The following is an 18,242-nucleotide window of genomic DNA, read 5'->3' on the forward strand; positions in this document are numbered from 1 at the left end:
CCACTGAGAACATATTCTTGATATTCCACTGATCATGAAACAAAGATTCAAACTTTTCAAGACAGACCAGAGAGGATGAACAGTGAGGTAAAGTGAAGGGATTTGATCACAGTTAAAAAATGCAGTGGAAGAAATAAAAAGAAAGCCAGAATGTTGAGACTGAAAATAAGAGATTAAAAGAGAAAGAAGGACAGAAAGAATGGAAAGTAGGAATGGGAATCAAAGGAAATTTAATGTTCATAATGATTTTAGAATCCTTTAGGAAGTACAAAATAATTGACTCAAACTATATTGTACTATATACCAAATATACTTTGTAAAAATATTAGATATATGCATATTTTTGACTCATTTAACCAAATACAATAAGTTCAAAAGAGTAATAAGTTTGGGAATCAAACAATGAATGATGCAATCATTTTTTTTTTTACACATTATTTTGTTGAGCACAGTGTCACAATCACTTAAGAATGCAAACACAAAAGTATTTTAGTACATTGTTCCACTTTTGTTTAAAAATGTTAACGTTCTGGATCCCCAACCCTAATGGACAGAGACAGATAAAGGACAGATAAAATGAAAAAAAAGGGAAAAAGAGAGGACGGAATTGAAAATGCTCTTCAAACGGACAGGGTGCTGCTGTGTGAGAAGTTGGAGAGCAGTTAGTGGAACACGGAGAGCAGTGTATGATCAGAAACAGTCCTGGAGAAAGAGATAGCAACAGAGAGATGATGGGTTTGCTGGACAGTGCGTCTGATTGGCTGGCCGTTCTGTAAGAGGTGAGTGTCTTACAGAGTGAAGGAGCTGGATCGCGCCAGTGGACGTGCAGCTGAGGCAGGGCAGTGTGTATGGTCACATGACATGTTACATGATGCTTTACATGCACCTACGACTAACGCAGCATCGAACCTCAAGACCATTCCAGTGTTTATGGCAACGCACAGAGGGTGCTGGGTGCTGTAAGACAACATGTTTTTACAAAGCCCATTAGGTCGTTCCCAAAATAAAGACACCGCATGGCTAGCAAACTGATGGGGGTTACACGCAGGCCCTTGAAATTATGCATACCGGCAGTCAGGGTAACAGAGCAAAACCCACTAACATTAAATTTACATTAGCTAAATTACTCCTCTGCCCACTGATAATTTACCACAGCCAATCATAGCAGAGTAAATAAATAAGCCCACAGAGAATCTACACTATGCCTCAAAAACGGCTGGTTTTGATCTCCCTTGTTCTTTATCGTAGTGACATCCAACTGATGCTTTGCACTTAAAAGCAAACTTGGTGAAAATAAAGAGGATGGTAAAAAAACTAAAAACAAATAAGGGGAAAAAAATGGGAAAAAATATATAAGCCTCATGCATTAATAATATAACCCCAACAAATGTAAGCAAATGTTTGTGGTTACATATATTTGGCTGGGCGATATTAGTGAATCGGCCTATATTTACTTTTGTCATAGTGTTAACTTAAATAGAAAGTGGTAGATAACTGTAAATAATTAACATTTCAGGAGCAACCATCTAAAAGTGAACATTTAATCATATTTCATATCATACATTATTATGCTTAATGAAATTTAGGCTATGGCTGGGCGATATATCTAACGATATGATCATGCGCATCTAATTCATTATCGCAGATGAATCGCCATTCGATAATGAACGCGATATTGCGTAGCTTGTCAGCGATCTACGGCTCTGTCTATTAAATGCCACTCCAATTATAAGCAGGTGATTGCGATTTTAGCGGTGATCACGGAAGCAGCTTTACTGCGCATGATCATATCGTTAGATATATCGCCCATCCCTAATTTAGGCATCACAACACAGCATAACATACAGTATAAAATATGGATAATATAACCGTTAACTGATTTGATTTTGAGAAACTATAGATTTTTGCCTTTTTATCTTAGAATTTTAACAAATATTTTTTATTTTACTAAACATTTTAAAACAATGAAGATAACGCCTTTATATATATTAAAACATAAAAATAAACCGTTTTAGAGCTCATACATTAACAGAGTTATTGTCAAAATGCAACTGAGATCTAATTGAGAAATTGTTTAAGCTGTATCGCCCAGCTCTCAACATCTGTAAGACTTGAATAAGTTTAGGATCGCAAAACAACAATCAAAACGAAACTCACTTCGATAAAAAAAATGGAAATAAATCAGTTTGAAAAAAAGATTAAACTGAAGACTGCAGGTGCTACAGTTTGGGAAGGGCCTTTTTTTGTGAGTTGCGTACAGAAAGACCATGGGACATGAAACTGGTAGGAGAGCGGGGGGAGGTGGGGGGACTGAGATTTTAGGAAGGTGAAAAGCTGTGCAAACCTTCCAAACTTGTCCTTGCTGGGGGAAGCATTGTAACAGAAAGAGAGAAAATTACACATAAACACAGGTTCCAACGTCTACCATGCATGTTCACTTCAAAACAAATTAGCTTTGGGAATTAATTGTAAGTCGTTCCGGATAGTGTGTTGGTTCGGGTCCTGAGGAGGGACGCAAGGGGTCAGCTGGGTCACACAGTGCACTGAGAGGCAGTCGGTCCCAGAGCTAACATTGACACCATGCAGAATTCACTCCTCCGGGAACAGGAACACCGTGGGCTGAGTTCAGAATTCATTTTCAAGAAAAGACCAGGAAGTTGGTGATTAGTCAAAGAAACATAATCCATGCAAGTAAAAGGGAACCAAGGTCAACATGTTCACAAAATGACTCAAATCAGATCTGAACTTAAAGAATGACGAACAGAAACACATTGCAAGAATAGAGCGAGCAAACAAACAAAACAGACAAGCAAACAAAAATGTCATTATTATCTGCTTTATCCAATGAATCAATGTATCTCATGCACAGAATAAGACCGAAGGGCCAGTTACAGTGAACAGTCATTAATCTCAGACTGAATCTATTCTGGCCAACTATGACTATCCATGTCATTTCGAGCAGAAGTAACAGAGTACTAGATGCTACATCAAGTAGTGAACTAAAGGGCTTTTTTGCACTTGAAATTGTCCTAAACCCTGGATAAACGGAATCCTGCTCCTGTTTCACACTGCTCATACTACGTGACGTGACTCAATTTCTGATTGGCTATCTGCTGCCAAGCATCCAGCAGCAAAAAGCAAACACCGCTCCGTTTCACAATCAACCGTTTGAACAAACTCAGCAACGCACTGCTCTGGAGCAGGGCTTTATAACCACGGTAAAAATCAGTTCTAATACCACTTTCAAATTACAGAAACATTTCTTTACCTGGGGTTAAAAGCGGTGTTTTGAATGATTATAACCCGGGGTTAAGTGCAGTGTGAAAAGCCTATACATATGCTCGTTCTTTAGAGCTCAATTTAACTATTACTCCAAGACGTGTAGCTCTTGAAAGAATAATTCATTTTTCCTATGTTCTGGATCTTCTACACAGAATAGTTTCTATTGTCTCTTAAACCTTTCCCACCAAAATGATGTTGGTGCCAAAACAGCCACACATAAGGCAATGTAACATTGTTGTTTTGAGTTGCTTTGGTTAATCTGAGACAACAAGCAATCTAGCATTCTATCTTTCATTCCATTTAATCATAAAATAGGGCTGCGCGATTATGACAGAAATCATAATTGTGATTATTCCCTTGAAATTGTAATTGCGATTATTATGATTATCACAATTTACACTGAATGACGTTTAAGTCATTGTTTGAAGCAACTGCACGCCATATTTTTATATGAAAATAAACAAGCTGAAAACACTTCAGCTTGTAAAGAAAATCCTTTATTGCTTTTCTATGGGATTAAGGCTCAAATGTCAATTGTACATTGGATTGGTTTATTCTTTAAATAATAAAAAAGTACAAATATGAATGGTATTATAATGTTATGCTAACACTAAAATTAAAACAATGGAAAAACCCTAAGATAACCTGTAGAAAGAAAAAAATCTTAGGCACTCAGAATAACATAAGTGGACTTTGAATGAATAAACGATTAAGTAATTGTGGCATCAGTAATTGTAATTGCGATTTTAAATTCAATTGTGCAGCCCTTATCATATAATATTTAATTGTAGTTTCAACAATCAGTGCTGTTTTTGAAGAGTGTGAACATGCATACAAAATTCATAAGAGAACACACTATGACATACGAGGGAACCCGTGATGAATCAAACATCAAATAAAGTCACATTCATAGTCATCAGATGCTATTTTTATTTGGAAAAAATTGTGTCGTGGGGGAAGATGTTGATTTAAATTGATAGTTCACCCAAAACTCATCATTTACTCACCCTCCACTTGTTCCACACCTGTATGACGTTCTTTCTTCTGTTTAACCCAAAAGAGGATATTTTGATGATTGCTGGTAACCCAACAGCTGGCATCCAAAGTTTTTTTTATTTCCATACAATGGTGTCAACTGTTCGGTTACCAACTTTCTTCAAAATATCTTCTTTTGCGTTCAACAACTGAAAGAAATGCATACAGGTTTGGAAAAACCTGAGAATAAGTAGATGGTGAAAGTCATTTCATTTTTTGGGTGAACTACAACCCATCTGATGAACGAGTTTTATCATTGTACAGGAAACTCATCTCAGAACGGTTGCACGTTTGGGCACTGGCTTTGGCAACAGCATTCTGTTGGTGGAAAAGGGGTCTCTAAGGATTTCATGTCTAGCTAATCACACTGTGAGATAAGAACGCACTTCCTGAGGTTGTTTCCGTGGAAGGATTCTGCTATCATTTCCCTGTGGCACAGTTTTGCTACCAACCTATATGCTAAATCCAACAACATTCAGCTCAAGCGGTGTTTAAAACAAAGTCAGTGTAGGCAGTTATCAATCGCTTAAATTGCACATGCATGAGGGGATTATGCATATTTAAGGTACTACACTTATACAACAACGGAAAAAAACGGTTAAATCTATTGGTTTAGACAGTAACCGTTACAAAGCAAAAATAGCAAGAATAAAAATGTGAGTGTCATGAATTCAGAATCAAAAGAACATCTCAAATTTTAACTCCCTCTCTGTATCCACCACAATGCAACGTAAATCTTACAGCACAATGCAATGCCTGCCAGTTGCTAGGCAACAGGACTACCAAAAGAATGTATTCCAATATCTAGTCCTGTGGAAAAGCTATTTTTCAACTAAATTTGACAAGAAAATACAATATGAAATAATGGGCAATAGCACTGAACTGGTTCGGTCAAGTTTCCCACAGTGCTGTATTCTGAATGGATATGGTGCATGGGAGTACAGAAGAATGACAGAATATGACTAATATTGGGTTGACCCCCGATGACTTGTTTGAATGAGAGAGGTCAGACGTACACGAGTGACATCAGTGGGCATGGAGAGAGACTTCACTCCAGAGACCTTCTTGCGCTCTAAACGGGCATCACACACACTAATGAATTCACATCACATATCTGAAAGAGTTCACGGGCAGGAGGAGGAAAATGCTAACATCTCTGGTCCTTCACTAGCCCACTTTCTGCTGCGATCTGGACTACTTCCATTACTGCTAGCCTCAATGCCAAGCCTTTCTCAGAAACCTTTGAAAGTGGCTTTATTGGCCAAGGGAAAGAAAAAAATTGCATGCAGACTAGAACTGACAGGCTTTAATTTGAGTGTGATATTTGCATGATTCAAGATATTTCAAGCCCCTGACTGCTGAGGGAATCTTATGAAAACATGTCCAGCTCACATTTCAACAACATTCAGGGGATCTAACAGATTCAACAATAGAAAAAGAATGATACCTCATGACAATAAAGCACTTACCTACCAAATTCACCTTTGTGCATTATTTAAAAAAATTATAATAATTATGCATATTCATGTGATAGAAAATATGAATATAATAGATTACAATATGCATTTTAAATTTTGCAGTTCATTGGGTTTTAGGGTTAAAATAAATTAATTAATGAATAATGTCCTGGAAGAAATTTGTGTTTACAATTTGGCCTTTTTTAGACTATCAGACATGGCATTTGTCAAAATGTATTATCAGCATTTTAACAGATATTTATTTCCCCGTAAATACTGTGTAAAGTATGCATTTAAATTCATTTTAAGAATTTTATTTGCTGTCATTATATTTGTTTAGGGTCACTTGATGTCCAACCTATTTATGACACAATCTCACAAAAAAAAGACTATTATATAATAAAATAAGCATTAAAACAAATACTATCATTAAGTATACTTCAGAATATTTATGTATACACACACATATACATATTATATATATATATATATATATATATATATATATATATATATATATATATACACTAGGGCTGTAGCTATCAAATATTTTAGTAATCGAGTATTCTACCAAAAATTCCATCGATTAATCGAGTAATCGGATAAAATGTGTTTTTGCTTAATTAAAGTGCAATATTAATTATGCAAGATTATATATATATATATATTAAATGCATAGAATGCAATGCATACATCAAAAATAAGCATTTAATTAGTACCCATTGTTTCTCTGTCTGTACTTGTACTGTGAACAATGACAATAAAGTTGACAGATGAATTAAGTTAATTTAAGTCTCATTCAGTTGGGTTTCAGTTCAGTTTCTGAGATGCACATTAAAATAAAACATTAATTTAATTTATCTTTTAATTATTGAAAATTAAGCAAATTTAACTTTTTGGTACTAAACCACAATAACTAAACTAAAACGGACTTATTTTGACGGGTTGATGTACCTTTACAGTTCTGTGTATGTGATGTGACGCTAGTTTTACTCAAATCAAACAGTCAAATGCTCATGAAGAGACTGTCAGAGCAGTTCTGGAGAGGTTGTTCATGCGTTCACGTCTTATTTAGTGAGACAGCAGATGCTGAAATCACCACGAGCGTCACGCAAGCTTCAGTTCAGTTCTGCTCGATTCATTAACACGCAGAACATGCAGGATTCATATTTAAATAGACTGTTCCGGCTTAGTCCATATCGTAATTTGATGTAAGAGCAATGACCTATTTTTGATTAATTCATTCAAAAATTGGCAAATTCCGTGCCACTCTGTGTTAAACTGTAAATTCCGTTTTTATGACCGGATTTCACGATTCCCTCCGCATTTTCTGCATCGCAGAAATAATAGGGCCCTAGTTGTGGTATGCCAGCTCTATCTCTATCGCGCCCTCAAACCAAAACACTGCTGACTCCTTGCAGTATGAGATTTCGGAAGCAGCGCTTATGTCTCCTTCCACTTTGTGGGTGACGTAAACGCGTTGTGTCACATTAAAAAAATCATTGCGAAAGAACCTGACGTGAGATTTAAAATAAATTAAAAGAGGTTTTGAGGCAGAGGAATTTGCCTCAATAATTTTTTGTAATCGAGTTACTCGAGGAATCATTTCAGCACTAATATATACACATATATACACTGCTTCTCAAAACTAGTCCAAAACTAGTCCAAAACTAGCCCAATCGCGTTTCCGGGAGGTTCCCCGATAAAAAGTGCATCCCGGGGTTAAAATGTCCCTGAGCAAGACACTTAACCCCTAGTTGCTCCAGAGGTGTGCGACCTCTGACATATATAGCAATTGTAAGTCGCTTTGGATAAAAGTGTCAGCTAAATGAATAAATGTAATGTAATGTAAATAGACCACCGACAAGCTACACAAAATCGCTTTCAAAATCGACAAGAATTTCCTCAGATTTTGAGATCGATTTTGTGTAGATTGTCAGTGAACTACGGCTCTTTGTAGTAAAGGCCAACCAGTGTTGCCAAGCCTGCGGTTGTTTTTCATGTTAGCAGTTCGAAGCGACCCCAATACAAATAATGTGATGTTTAGTCCCTAAAATGCAAATTTTACCAAGGCAACCCCGCCAAAACATTTTTATTTTATCGCCCGGAACGAAACGCGAATGGGCTAGTTTTGAGAAGTAATTGGGCAGGTTTTGTTTTGAAAACCTGGCAATCCTGATTGGTGCTGGTGCTGGAGATATACTACTAATCACAGGAGTGTCTTTACTGACAAGATGCACATGAAAATCGCATTCGATTTTTTGCAGAGCCCTAATATATATAATACACACACACAAACATATTCTAACAATAAGGTAAAGAGAATTTGTGGGGGAAACCTGCTTAACTGCCATGGAAATAATGTTAATGCAAAACATTTTAGCAAAATATCTTTTGATTTTGTGGTGAAACATAACCGTATGACTATGTTGGTGTTTCTATGAAATTCAGCCGAATAGGTTTGATATCCCATAATCCCAGCCCTTGATGCCTCTGAATCTTAAATCACAGATCAATGATTTCTTATTACAGCTCAGCAAACTCAAACAATTACTTTTACGATTAAAACCACTATTCAATATAAAAAGGAACTGATAAAAGCAATACTGCACAACCGACAAACCCACCATCAGACCCGCTTCAGAAACCTACATATCTGACATCTGTCAGACATGCTCTGGACTTCAGGTTTGACAGCTGAACACACCCACTGTCATATCAAACAGAAAGATTCAGTTTCTCCAGCACTGTCAGGCCACTATACCAACTACCCACAATCAGATCTGTGTAGAAACTCAGGCTTTCAGAGCAGAGATGTCTGGATTGGATTATCCGCCTTTATAGATGGGTCATTATAAGTGCTTTAAAAGCTGGGTCACGGTGAGGTCCTGTTCTGGACACACAATGTTCTTCTCGATCATGGCTTTGTGCACTTAGCCCTGAATAGACAGTGCCAGTACAGATACATAGCATGGTATCTTGCTTTATGATCGCAGGCGAGGTAAAACCAGGACATTAGCCATCCTCACCTTAGCCATTAAAATAATCATTACTAACATGAATTAGATCGACTCGTTTTGGCTGGAGATTCACTAACCCATACTAAATTTCATTCAAAATGAGCCGGTACATTGATTTATGGCAGTGTCGCGCGCACACACACACACACACAACACTCAGTCAGGGCCTGGCCTCATCAACGCCGTGTGTGTGTGTGTATGTGTGTGTTTGTGTCTGTGTGTGTGTATTTGTGTGCGCCTACTGCAGTCCTCTGAAACACACACATGCATGAAGCGCTTATTCTCACCTTCTTGATGTTGTAGATGCGCGTGAGCATCCCGACGCCGCGGTCGTTGAGGATCGTCAATTTCTCCGCCAGCTTCTGCTGGCTCGGCTGTAGCGCGCCCCGAGACATGACTCAAACGAACGTTAAAACTAGCTAAATCACAACCCAACGGATTCCTCGTGTAGTGTTAAGGGGTAAGGTGCCAGATCGAGTTGGGTTTTAGTGTTAAAATTCGCCCATATTACGGGCTTGAGGCGCGTCGTCGGGGATGTTTTTTTTTCTAGGTGTTGCCCTGACGGCCAGAACGAGGCTGCTTCCGGCAACGACGTCACTGAGTCACGTGACTGGAGCCCTCCTCCGCCCCCCGTACTTGTGGTTGAAAAGATTTGGTTCTTTTAAATATTTTTTTAGATGAGAAATAATTTTAAAGAGTTGATTAGCTAATGATTAAGAAATCCTCTCATGATTAATGCAAAAACAAACAGATAAAAAAAAACAATTGCTTGGCAAAACGATTTCATATCGAAACCCTGGGCACTGAGCAAGGAGGGGCCGTGCTTGACTGTAGACTGACTGAAGCGCCGATCAAAGCCACCACGACCCCCACTTATTAGCACTGTTATTTGGTTGAGCTTTTCCGTAATTTCCATGCATAACCATTTGAGCTTGAAACGTGAAATTAAATGCATTTATTCTATAGACTATCTGACTTTTGAACGATATGTGCATGTAGGCAAACAGACCGCCTTTGTGAGTATCTTTGCAAACACAGTTCTTTGTGTCTTAAATGAATGTTAGATGTTAAAGATAAAGCTTGTGTAGTGTAAAGTCTATGTGATGAGATCTTAAAGGATATTCACCCCAAAATGAAGATACTGTCATTACATAGGCCTGCTTACCCTCAAAATGTTCTAAACCTCTATGGATTTCTTTTCCTCCTCAACATAAATTATAAGATATTTGAAGAATGATTGTGGACAGTTTCTGGTCCCCACTTCCTCCAATAGTGTTTTTTTTTTTATATTCTTCTTCTCATATATAGTAGTAGTGAGGGCCCAGAAACTGTTTGGTTACCAATATTGTTCCAAATATATTATTTTGTGAAAAAAAGCAGAAGGAATCTCATTTAGAACATTTACAGAATTTTCATTTTTGGGTGAACTATTCCTCTAAAGCAGCCTAATATAGCTGCTGTTACTCAATAATGTGAATCAAATGGGGAAGTTGTGGCCTAATCGTTGGAGAGTTTCACTCTTAACTCTAGGGTTGTGGGTTTGAGTTTCGGGCAGGTAATACCCACTTCTACATATATATATATATATATATATATATATATATATATATGTGTGTGTGTGTGTGTGTGTGTGTGTGTGTGTGTGTGTGTGTGTGTGTGTGTGTGTGTGTGTCTACAGTATGTATAATCTATCATTATTGTGATGGTGGCCCTGCAGTAAGTCATTGTCCCGGGGCCCAGTGTGGTCTTAAAGGGTTAGTTCACCCACATAGCAAATGTATGTAATTAATAACTTACCCTCATGTTGTTTCAAACCCGTAAGACCTCCGTTTATCTTTGGAACACAGTTTAAGATATTTTAGATTTAGTCCGAGAGCTCTCAGTCCTTCCATTGAAGCTGTGTGTACGGTATACTGTCCATGTCCAGAAAGGTAAGAAAAACATCTTCAAAGTAGTCCATGTGACATCAGAGGGTCAGTTAGAATTTTTTGAAGCATCGAAAATACATTTTGGTCCAAAAATAGCAAAAACGACGACTTTATTCAGCATTGTCTTCTCTTCCGTGTCTGTTGTGAGAGAGAGTTCAAATCAAAGCAGTCTGGATATCCGGTTCGCGAACGAATCATTCAGTTCACCAAATCGAACTGAATCATTTTAAACGGTTCGCTTCTCTAATACACATTAATCCACAAATGACTTAAGCTGTTAACATTTTTAATGTGGCTGACACTCCCTCTGAGTTCAAACAAACCAATATCCCGGAGTAATTCATGTATTCAAACAGTAAACTGACTGAACTGCTGTGAAGAGAGAACTGAAGATGAGCACAGAGCCGAGCCAGATAACGAACAAAACATTGACTCATTCACGAGTCAAGAACCATTTCTGTCAGATGCGTCCGATTCGTGAACCGAGGAGCTGATGATACTGCGCATTTGTGATTCAGCGTGAAGCAGACCGACACACAGAGCATCTGAACTGAACTGATTCTTTTGGTGATTGATTCTGAACTGATTCTGTGCTAGTGTTATGAGCGCGGGTCAACCGAAGGCTTGAATCAAGGGCAATCATCGCAAATGATGCCATTACGTAGAGCGCAAAAGAACCGGTGAACCGTTTTCTTCAACCAGTTTATTGAATCGAACTGTCCAAAAGAACTACTGGTGATCCGAACACCGATGCAACCGGTTCTTGACTCGTGAACGAGTCAGTCTGTTGTTCGTTATCTTGCTCGGCTTGGTGTTCATCTTCAGTTCTCTCTTCACAGCAGTTCAGTCAGTGTACTGTTTGAGTAAATGAATTACTCCGGGATATTGGTTTGTTTGAACTCCCAGGGGGAGTGTCAACCAAATTAAAAAAAGTTAACATCTTAAGTCATTTGTGGATTAATGCGTATTAGAGAAGCGAACCGTTTAAAATGATTCAGTTTGATTTGGTGAACTGAATGATTAGTTCGCGAACCGGATATCCAGCTGCTTTGATTTGAACTCTCTGTCACAAAAGACAATCCTGAATAAAGTCGTTGTTTTTGCTATTTTTGGACCAAAATGTATTTTCGATGATTCTAAAAATTCTAACTGACCCTCTGATGTCACATGAACTACTTTGATGATGTTTTTCTTAACTTTCTGGACATGGACAGTATACCGTTCACACAGCTTCAATTGAGGGACTGAGAGCTCTCGGACTAAATCTAAAATATCTTAAACTGTGTTCCAAAGATAAACGGAGGTCTTACGGGTTTGAAACAACATGAGGGTAAGTTATTAATTACATAAATTTGCTATGTGGGTGAACTAACCCTTTAATGTGGCCCTGATTCCCATATGCAGTTACATTTTTCTCCTTTGGGTGTCACTATTGTTTTGACCTTCCCTAGGTAATTATGCTGAGGTGCGCTAATGAATCTTCTCACTTTTCAGGTAGTATCGAGGTCACAGAAATGTAGACGGACATTACTAGTGAGGGAGCAACAAACCGTCTCACAGCACAAACCCAAATTCAGAGCCTTTACATTTCTGCCTTGGACATCTCCCCCGCAAATGTGATGCAGTCGCTTGCACAAGAAATCAAATCCTTCTCCAAAGCTAATTTGCGGAAACAATGCACCAGAGTAACGACTTTGAGCGGCAGGCGGATTATTGAGACATGGAAAGGCTCCACTGTACAGGTGGTTGAGGAAACAGTACAGCCTGAAACTGCATGTGGATATGTTCAGGATAATAACTGGGATCTTCAAGTTGGATATGTTAAACCATATCTATTACTTGGTGAGTAGTTCATATTCTCATTTGGCACTTAAAAATTACAACAGCAACAACAACAACAACAAAAAAACACTTAAAATGTGACACTTAAAAATGTGAATAAAATAACTCAGAATATGCTGTTTGCTTAGTTGGAATAGACATTTTTATATTTATAAAATGTTTAATAAATGTTATGCATATACAATTATATTTTACAAAAAACATTTATTATAAATTATTCTATATACATTTTAAATGTTCTCATAATACATTTGCATTTTTAAAGAATTCTGTATGCAGTATTATTATTATTATTATTATTATTATTATTATTATTATTATTATTATTATTGCTGTTGTTTTTGAATTGTGTGGTATGCTATTTGTGTCTGATTGCTGGCTGAGTCTAAGACAAATTTCCCCAAAATAGGACAATAAAGTATATTTTATTCTAATCTATTCTATTCTATTCTGAAAATAATTCATTTTGATTGTTTATTCCAAAGGGTCACAAGATGCCGCTCATCACTTTGGTACTTTGAGGAAATATAAGGTAATGTGAGTTTATTATTATTATTATTATTATTATTAATAGTATTTCATTATTAAATAACTTTGTTTTAAGAATTCTAATGTGTTTCCACTGATTTCAGGTCACACATATATTAAATGTTGCCTATGGTGTGGAGAATGCCTTTCCTGACCTGTTCATCTATAAAACACTGAGCATACTGGATGTACCTGACACTGATATCATATCACATATCGAGGAGTGTGCACAGTTTATAGACCAGGCTAAAGCTGAGGTAACATCCTCATATCCTAATATTCATTTCATGGCATATTCATGATTACATTTGGTTAATATCATGGGATTTCTAAGAATGTTTTTGCGAAACGCGTGCATTTTGCATAACGTGACGTATGGAGGTCTGGCGGCATTACATTCTTAAAAATAAAGGTTCCAAAAGGGTGTTTTTGCAGTGATGACATATAAGAACCATTTTTGGAATCTAAAGAACATTTTTCGACCTTGATTTGAAAGTTTCCATAGATGTTCAAGGTTCTTCATAGAACCATTGATGCCAATAAAGAACCTTTATTTTTAAGAGTGTATGAAAGAAATATTTCATTCTCTCAGTGTAATTTCCTGAGTGTTGGGCTTTGGTGCCTGGCCTATGTGATACTGCACGGTCATCCAATGGCTAACTCTGTTATTCTAGGTAACTGTGCGGCGTGCTGAATAATGGATGCTGAGTTTTCACAATGCATTATTTAGCGAGTTGTAGAAAGATCATATCACTAACGGGCCATTGTTTGTCATTACTAAACAGTGTCGCCAGTCACCCTTAACCTGACACTGCCTCATGATTCAAATTCACTAAGGTTTATGATTACAATGGCTACTGGAAATAAGTTTCCATTCCTTTGTAAAACGAGTGTAGCACCTCCTGTCACCTAATTTAGTATGTAGTCTGTGATCCAAAGGAAACAACAGCTCAGTCAATCAAATACTGTTCTTAACTCGGCAGAAAGTGGTTCTCTCACCCGTAACTTGCAATTTTGTAACTCCTTCCAATTAGCATAGGATTAATTACATGCTTTACAAGGGAGTATGTAATGATGGGAAATTAAATGCCTCCATTGGGGGATTCCTGAAGCTTCTGGAAACAATTTATTTTCTTGCTGTCTCACTGAATAATTGGTTTCTTTCTCCAGAAAGGAGTTGTACTTGTCCACTGCAATTCTGGAGTTTCACGTTCTGTGTCGGTCGTCATTGGATATCTGATGTTGAAAGAAAATCAGCCTTTTGGAGACACATTTGCGCTGGTGAAGTCAGCTCGACCCGCCTCATGTCCAAATCCAGGTTTCATGGAACAGCTGAAAAACTTCAGACCACAGGAAGCTACACAAGCAAACGGTTTGGGTCATGATTGAACATTATTCTACAGCTGCATCCACACAATGTCAAAGAGATAGTTCACCCAAACTTTAAATTCTGTCAATTCTGTTTTTGTCCATTGAACTCAAATGGTGATATTTGTAGAGAATGTACAAACTGCTCTTTTCCTTACAGTGAAAGTAAGTGGGGACCATGACTGTCAAGTAAGATTTCTGAGGTTTGAGGCGGTCTATTCCTCACACTAAGAAATCACACAAATAATTGCGTAATATTGGTTTGGAATGATATGAGGGTGAGTAAATAAAGACAGAATTTTAATTGTTTTGGTGAACTGCCCTTTTAAAGTCACCAGTGCTTCCATCGTAATTTCATATATGACTTTGATTTGACACTTTGGAATTTGTATTGAATTTGAATTTTGTCTATCAGCTGGAATTTGAATTGAACTGGCTCCACAAGATGTTAAACTGGATTATGAAATGACAGGAAGAGGAATTTAATAAAATGCAGTACAAAGAAATTATAATAATAAAAATTCACCACAATCACAGATAAGATGAATTAATTACCATTCCCAGCCTCTCCATTTTATCAGTAATTTCTTCAGCTGAATTACAATTCTTATCCTGTTTGCTACTTCAATTAAATTTCAGTAATTCAGCAGTTCATAAGCTTCATTTAAAAATAAATTAGCGAACAAACTGTATCCTTTAAGATGCAATTATTTTCCTATTCTGTTAAGTTCATCAGATGTTTATTATCTTTCCTGATAGAAACATCTTGTGGTCAACACTCACAATTATCATATTCATTGATCTGGGCTGAATTTTCTGTTAAAGTTTATGTTAGCTTCATTGGTGACAATGGTTCTACGATAAATTTAGGCTAACCCTGCTTTTGGGAAACACAGCCCTAGAAAAAGAATTTGATCCAATTTTTTTTTTTATTAATTAATTAATTTATCAATAAAGACGGTTTCTTATATTCAGTAACTTTAATAGCAACACTAACTCATTTTGTCCTCCCTTGACATCCTTGATTAGCATCTGGGATTTTAAGCTATATTTGTGCAATATAGTATCTTAAATATCAACCAAAAGAGAGGGACTAGTTGAAGAAGTCTTAATATCTTTTGTAATTTTGAAATTTTAATTACATATTTTGATGTTTTTGTCCATATTGCATAGTAATATAGAGATTTTTGTTTTAATCTTAAGGTTCATGTTTAATCCTGTTTTTCACTGTTGTGATGTGTTTTTCTGAAGGTAGAAAATTGTCATCAGTGCTTGTGAGGATGTTTGACATGAAAGTTGAATTCACTTTTAGAACTTCTGGGATTCATTTTGTGGTGCAGACTGAGCCTTGATTTTAAAGTATGGATGTGTGGAATGGATTGTATTGAATAAAATGTGTACATATATACAAAAATACTTTTCATGTCTTTATGTTTTTTTTTTTTTTTTTTAATAAACTAGCCTGTGTGTTGCTTTTAACTAGACCAAATTAAATTAGTTAAGTCTAAAAACATCAACTAGCCACATAAACAAAATTATGTCACGTACTTTATTTTCCTTATCATATTATCATATTGAGTGAAATTTGCTAACAATGTGAAACGTCTCCACTGGTCAGAATAGGAAGGGTTATAGCGCCCTCTGTGTACGTAATAGGAATTACACTTTAAGGGTCGCGCGCGCGTTTAACTGGACTGCCTACATTAGGATATTATGGTTGAACTAAGGTGACTTGTCTCGAGAACACAGGGAAACTCTTTGGGCAGTTGTCGTCACTCCGACTCCATCTCCCATGTTGTTGAAAAACTCGGGTATTTGCTTTTCCACATGGGCACGTTCTCTTCCAAGCTCTCCAGGAGAAACATTGTGACCGTGAAGCCCAAAGAATCCGATGACGGCAGAGCGAACCGGGACCTGACCGAGAGCCAGACTCGGGTCATTAAAAATGCAGTTCAGAGGGTCAGTCGGGAAGTTCAGAGGGCGTCTGTCAACACCGAGGGAGGCAAGTGATGAGAGTTTCATTGCTGCTTTCAACACTGTCCGTGCTGAGGAGAAGTTTGGCATGGACACTGATGCTTTTGTTTATTAACTTTCAGGGCGGGTAAAATGATGTCGGGCATTTGGTTACGGCTTTATGTTAGTGCAGTTATATCAAAGCTACGTGGTTTATAAATGCATAAATAAATCAGAGAGTAATTAAATCCATACATAATAAAAACGGATTGGTTATTGAGGTAAAAAATGTAGTACCGTCTTCAAAACACTAAAGATCAAAAGTTAGTGTGGACATCACTGTCTGGAACGTCAAAAAAATAAAAAATAAATAAAACAAATCTATACATTAGGCCCTCATTATTAACAACGTTTACAACGCAAAAACTACTAGTGTTGTAGGCTATTTAGCAAACTGCTGTTTTCTGCAAAATACTTTTTTTTGGCTACACAGAAAGAACCTTAAGAAACCTCATGAACAAACATAATAGGCTACTTCATGCACAGGATTTTTTAAGAAACTCAGGTAAGTAGCTTACTTTTATTTAGATATTCATCAGGAATTTGTTCAGCAAAAGCTAGATTCTGTGTTTACAATGTCATCACATCCGAGCACATTTATAGAAAACATGAGCAAAATAATCAAATTGGAAAGAATGTCTTGTGGTTACAGTTGTTTTGGTGGAATTTAGAGGTATATATAAAAGCTGACCCCCTTGAAACTCATTGAATAAACATCATTTTTATCTTTTTGTGAGACATGAGGGACTTGGGACGGGTAAGCACTTTTTTCCTTTATAACCACATATTTACCAGGGATTTCTCTGGCCAAAACCAGATTTATTATTTACAGTGTTATTGGGTCCAAGCACATTTTTAGACAATGTAACCAAAATAGTAAAACTTGAAAGAATATCCTGTGGATGCCCTGGGTTTGGTGGACATTTATGTGCAAAATTTGACATATTTTTGCATGCATCTTCAAAATGACCTGTGGCCTTGGGAACCTACAATATATTAGTTCAGCTGAAAATGTGTCTTGGTTTATAGTTGGTCAGTTAGCTACTCATTAAAGGCCACATCCAAAAATTGTAAATGGTGTAAATAATTAAAAAAATAAGTCATTTATAGTAAACACTATAGTGTTTTTGAACGATACTTTAGTAAAGTTCTTTAATTAATTTGTGGTACTTTTCCCATAATACTGTACTACATTTTTTACAACTACACTACAATGTACCACAGTAAAACTACTACTGTATTTACTACAGTGGATCAGTTCACTATAGTTAATATTAAGTATAATGTAGCATTCATTAACAAAGTGATGGAAATACTATAATATATACAGTTTACTATAGTATAGTTCAAAAACCAAAGTATTTACTATAAATTACTATAGTATTTTTTCATGCGGGGGTCTTTAAATAATACACATCAAAAAGCTAAGAAGGAGTTCAAAAATGAACATTTGAAATGGTTGATTTTTATGTAGGCAGTGTTTAAAGATTATTCCATTTTAAAGTAAAAATACAACTCTGAATTATAAACAAATTATTTGGTCTTGTTCAACAAGTGGATTTTTTTGTAAAGGGTTACAGGCAAATATACTCAAACAAAATCTTAAACAGGCTTCATATGTGGCCACATGCATGGGCTACACGTGCAAAACACTAGGTGAGCAATATGAATATTAATGAACTCCCAAGAATGACATGACATGGCCAGTATTTCACTGCTGCCTTTGTCATGGCAACCCCTGTACAGTATTAAATGGAGCATCATCGGAG

At 36.7% G+C, this 18,242-nt stretch overlaps 2 protein-coding genes across 5 annotated transcripts in view; one reads left to right on the plus strand and one right to left on the minus strand.

Moving 5' to 3' along the window:
* Positions 1 to 9,386, minus strand: part of LOC113108313 (NCK-associated protein 1) — a 48,066-nt gene extending 38,680 nt beyond the window's left edge. Inside the window, exons 1-2 of one of the 4 annotated variants that reach the window (XM_026271270.1) lie at positions 9,082 to 9,385; positions 2,345 to 2,362 (exon numbers count right to left, since the gene is read on the minus strand). In XM_026271270.1, coding sequence (XP_026127055.1) covers positions 2,345 to 2,362; positions 9,082 to 9,189 — 126 coding nt within the window. In that variant the 5' untranslated portion in view covers positions 9,190 to 9,385. Of the gene's footprint in view, positions 1 to 2,344; positions 2,363 to 9,081 lie in introns of all 4 variants that reach the window. The other 3 variants (XM_026271269.1, XM_026271273.1, XM_026271272.1) reach the window with 3 other exon arrangements.
* Positions 9,387 to 9,491: 105 nt separating this feature from the next.
* Positions 9,492 to 15,849, plus strand: LOC113109302 (dual specificity protein phosphatase 19-like). Its single transcript, XM_026272922.1, has 5 exons — positions 9,492 to 9,810; positions 12,217 to 12,564; positions 13,050 to 13,096; positions 13,197 to 13,349; positions 14,263 to 15,849. The coding sequence occupies exons 2-5, from the start codon at positions 12,342 to 12,344 to the stop codon at positions 14,479 to 14,481; spliced, it is 642 nt and encodes a 213-aa protein (XP_026128707.1). The 5' UTR covers positions 9,492 to 9,810; positions 12,217 to 12,341; the 3' UTR covers positions 14,482 to 15,849.
* Positions 15,850 to 18,242: the final 2,393 nt, after the last annotated feature.

The sequence above is a fragment of the Carassius auratus genome, chromosome 9, assembly GCF_003368295.1.
Source record: "Carassius auratus strain Wakin chromosome 9, ASM336829v1, whole genome shotgun sequence".
Lineage (NCBI taxonomy): Eukaryota > Metazoa > Chordata > Actinopteri > Cypriniformes > Cyprinidae > Carassius > Carassius auratus.